The 4,773-nt window shown below is 38.9% G+C and overlaps 1 protein-coding gene across 1 annotated transcript; it reads right to left on the reverse strand.

Annotated features, from left to right (window-relative positions):
* Window positions 1-3,129: 3,129 nt before the first annotated feature.
* Window positions 3,130-3,945, reverse strand: LOC129723234 (endocuticle structural glycoprotein SgAbd-2-like). Its single transcript, XM_055677317.1, has 2 exons — window positions 3,875-3,945; window positions 3,130-3,679 (listed from the first exon to the last, which is right to left on the reverse strand). Exons 1-2 carry the CDS (start codon window positions 3,881-3,883, stop codon window positions 3,269-3,271), a joined length of 420 nt encoding a protein of 139 aa, XP_055533292.1. The 5' UTR covers window positions 3,884-3,945; the 3' UTR covers window positions 3,130-3,268.
* Between the last annotated feature and the right edge of the window lie 828 nt (window positions 3,946-4,773).

A 4,773-nucleotide genomic window follows, 5' to 3' on the forward strand; every position in this document is an offset into this window, starting at 1 on the left:
CCTATTTGAATGGCTTCAAACATTGATTTTGCCTGCAACATGGCGTTCATAAGATCGAACATTGCCTGTTGCAAAAAAGAAAGTTTACCTGCCGTAATAGGCCCCAGGCAGTCGACATTAGAAAAAATATTTTCGGCAGCAATATTAGCTGGAGTAATAGGTGTACAATTATTTTCTAGCGTGTTTTGCTTACCCATATTAACGGTCATTTTCGAACTACCAACACTAGGCGGTATAATGTTCGAACTACCTGTAACCTGTGCATAAGTTAAACGGGTATGCAGAGGAGTAGGTAAACTATGCGTCACTGGTACGCTTGGAGAATTTTGTTTTGAAGTTGGTTTTAATTGAGAAATTGAATTTTGTTTACCTTGCCTTGCCTTAACAATTGCTAAACGGACTGGGCATTGATAAAAATTTGACATATGGTTGCCGTTACAATTCGCACAGCGAAAATTTTTACTCTCTTTCACAGGACATGTGTCCTTTTTGTGAGAAGAGTCTCCACAATTAAGACATTTTTGGTCCATGTTACAGAATTTGGAACCATGGCCATAACGTTGGCAAGTACGGCATTGGGTGATATGCTTTTCACCTCCGCCATACTTCCTATAAATTTCCCACTTTACACGCACATTATACAAAGCATGTGCTTTTTCAAAAAAATTTAAGTTGTTAACCTCATTGCGGTTAAAATGAATTAAATAATTAACAAGGGAAATTCCAGTTCTCTGACTGTTTTCGCCTCGTGATTTTTGTTTCATTAGAATTACTTGGGTAGGGGCTATGCCAAGTAATTCTGTTAAAGTAAGTTTGATCTCATCAACGGTTTGATCGTTGGTGAGACCTTTCAAGACAACCTTGAACGGCTTGGCGTTCTTGGTGTCATATGTAAAAAAATTGTACATCTTGACAGTTAAATACTGAACAAGACGATCACGACCCTTTACTGAGTCGGCTAATAAGCGACATTCACCTCTACGGCCAATTTGATAGGTAACTTTAACGTCAGAAACAAATGTTGAAAGTTCCTTTTTGAATATATTAAATTCAGAAGAAATAGTTACCACGATAGGTGGAACTTTCTCCTTTTTTAAAGATTTTATATTTTGTATAGTTTCATTATTAATAACTTCCATTTCACCAGCTTCTTGCTCAGGCAAAATATCAAAAGGATTGTCACTACAGACACTCGATGTGTCAGAAAGAGATGCCTCTCTTTTCCTCCCCGCAGCGATGCGAGGTTTCTTTTTCCGTCCAACCATTTCAGGTGATACGAAAAAAGTTAAAACAAATATTAAATTCAAAAGTAGGTAGTCTTGAGAAAGACTGATGGGAAATAACTTTCAGGTAGTCTTTAAAAGACACACTGACAAAACACAAACTTTGAAGCTATAGGCAGTCAAAGACCAGTCCACAAGCAACCGAAAAAACGTCTGATCTGTAGGACAGTTCAAGACGCACTGATAATGTATTGCATTATTAGAGTATTATTGAGCTCTCTAGAAAGGTAAATGCAAAAAAGTAGGTTTTCCCATATATATTTTCATACAAATTTGAAATGCAATGCGCCAAGCGGAGACAACACCAATGGACTTCAGGTAAGTTTGGGGTTGTTTGGGGCCCCAAAAGGAACCAAAAAAAACTTGGTTCTGAAAAATCGATCACTTTTTCCCACCCTAATATGTATGAAAAGATGAGAGGGTTTTTATGCCTGTTTGAAGAGGAATAACTATATAGATTATACTCTACTGTTGTTGCTTCTCTTGACCGAATTTGTTTCTGTTTTTAACAAAAAGGATGATGAAACCTTTTTTTCTGACGTAGGAATACGTTTATATGCAAGTTGGTACCATGGATAAGTGGTCAGGGTTTTTAGGGCTAATATTTCAGTCATTTCCCATTACATTGAACAAATAAATTCTTGGCAGGAAACAATCGCCTTTATGAGTATTGGAAAATTGGGAAACGACAAACATTATGTAAATCAACGAAGCGGTGGTCTAGTGGGGAGCCTCCTGGTTGGTAACATCTCCACCAACCAGGCTAGTAGCCTGGGTTCGAATCCCAACGCCGATATAGGTGACGATGGTTGTGGAGTGGCGTGATCTACTCAAAACCAGCCCAAGATTTAATCCTAGCCGATATCAGGGATTTTCTGAGGCAGGAAATCTCTGGGATCACGCTACATTTCATTTAAATCGGAGCCTCTCTAAATTAGTCAATTGGCCTAGAACTCTATCATCCTAGTTTTTGAATCAATATTTAAAATTTTAGGAGTACTTACAGTGTCAATCAAACTTGGATGATGAGAAGAATATAAATAATTCAAAATAAAATCTGAGTGTTGGTAACTGACTGAGTTACGTTTTTCAATTACTCACTATGGCTTCAATACCAATTATTATACTTCAACTAAGACATTTTTTAGTTTTTAGTGCTCAAGATATTATGAATATATTGTAACTAGTGCCGAACAAAGCGATCTTCACTAGGAAATTTGAAAAATCAGAAGGACAGTCTAACATTAAAAAATAAAGATTAAATTCAGGAATATATAAAATTATCAAAGCACTGACTGAATTACCCAACTAAAATTGACTAAAATCAATAGCGCTAAAGATAAAACAAAAGTTTAGCGTTGCAAATAATACAAAATGAAACGACACGTTAGCTGAAAAAAAAATAAACAAATCAGTTTAATTCTAGGGGCGATCTCTGCGACAACTAATTTGAACATGAATTAAGAATTTGAATCCCCGAAAAGAAACAGTCAAACATTATTTTTTGCCACCTTCAATTTTTGAAGTTTGAATGTGACTGGAAAACGCTGTCTAGCTATTTCGCTTTACAATGTTCCATTTCCTCGCTTAGGTTACAATCTCGTTGAAGTTCATTGAATTGTCATCGCAATGTTGAACTGGACTTTTTCTCTTACCTCCTTAAGCGATAGCTAGAGCCAGTCCTTTTTGGAGTCAGTGTATATGGCTAACTAGGAAAAGAAAAGTGTAGCCATGAACTTGTTGAATATGTTGACACTGGCTCTGAACTATCAGACAACATAACTGGTCAACAAGAGCATCAAATCAGACGAAGCAACTAAAACACCAGTTGTTTAATTCCTAACAATATTTATATTTTGTCGACTCACATATAAACATGCAAAACACAACAATTTTTCACAACGCACTATCCACTAGCGGCGGACAGAGTATATCACAATTTGGCATTCTGTTGGCGGAGATCAATCGCAGGCGATCGGATCTATCTAGTGACCCTTGTACAGTTCCGGTTCCTCGTGGTGCTGCTCCGGGTGGCTGCCGACCTTGGCGTAGGCCTCAACCAGTTCTTTCGGTAGTGGGGGTGGTGTTGGCAGATGCGATCCGTGCGCTTGGAATCCATTTTCGTCGGCAACGTAACTCACCGAAACGGGAACACCATGTGGGTCGACGTACGAGTACGATCCGTGAGCTACGTTAACTTCGTGATCCTTGTTGCCTGCGTTCTTCACGTGACCTTCCTCCTGCACAACAATCCCATTAGCAGACTCATAACTATACTTGAACTGACCATCGCTACTCTGCAGCAGCTCACTGTGGACGATTGGAATGTGCTTATGCTCCACATGGTAATCCCCTACTGCAACAGCAACGGCCAAAAGTGCGGACAAAGCGATGAACTGGCAGGGAAAAAGCAAAAAAAAAGGTTTGATAACACACTACCTCACTGCAATTAGCCACGGCATTTGGCACAACAAAATTAAGTCCTTCATTTTTTTTTTGGCATGAACTTGGTCACCGAAATCCGCACTGTCTAATTTTCCGCACGCGGACTGAATCTCACACATCTTTCAGTTTCAGTTTCGCCAACTTACCAATTTCATGGTGGCTTTGAAAGGTTTTCAAAATAACTAATTATACACAACGAATTCGCTGGTTGAATGCACACTGCTATCTGATCTTCGCACTGCAGTGGATATTTATACCACAACAAGAAAGTCCAACGCAGCTCGGACCGATCGAGGGGATGATCTGATCGCTGGCGATAGGTTCCCCTTCTTCGGGCGGAGCGGTCAGACGGACCAACCGGGTGAAATTATTTGTGATTGTGGTTCTCGCGATGGTGCATAATTAATCAGACCATTTTCCATTAAGGATTAGTGAGGACGCGTCAACATTAACCCTATTAGCGTCAATTATCAGTTGATAGAGTGATCGAGTTATATCTGCACAGCTGAGTTTGACTTGGAAAGACCCAATTGGCCAGCTGCCGCAACTTTGAACTAGTGGCCGTAATTGAAAAACGAAAGAGAAATGTTATGGACGCAGTGAAGTTTGCAGCTTTTGGGGTATTCTACAGGTTTTGCTTGGTGAGGAGTGCGAATACGCAAGCTCTGATCTGGTTGCCAAATTATGATATTCACATTGTTTTAAGCAGTTTGCTTGCATTCCGTCACATGTTCAATCAACTCGACGCGGGATAGCTGTTGGTTTCCAAACGTTATACAACTTGCACTTTGTAGGCACCGTAATGGCAGAAGAAAAACATACTTCGTGAAATAAATGGTGAAGTACAAATTGAAGGATGCATTGACAGGAAGTTAATTTTTGAATGATCGCCAATGTATGCTTAAATTATAAATTATTGCTCATTGTTGTGCTTTCACGGCAGACATGAAAAATTGTAATGGAAAAGCTTGTTGCTGGAGATTTTATGAAATATATATCAGAATTAAAAACAAAAAAGAGACGTAAATGATTTTTTGTAAAATTT

This window comes from Wyeomyia smithii, chromosome 2 (assembly GCF_029784165.1).
Source record: "Wyeomyia smithii strain HCP4-BCI-WySm-NY-G18 chromosome 2, ASM2978416v1, whole genome shotgun sequence".
In the NCBI taxonomy this organism is placed as follows: domain Eukaryota; kingdom Metazoa; phylum Arthropoda; class Insecta; order Diptera; family Culicidae; genus Wyeomyia; species Wyeomyia smithii.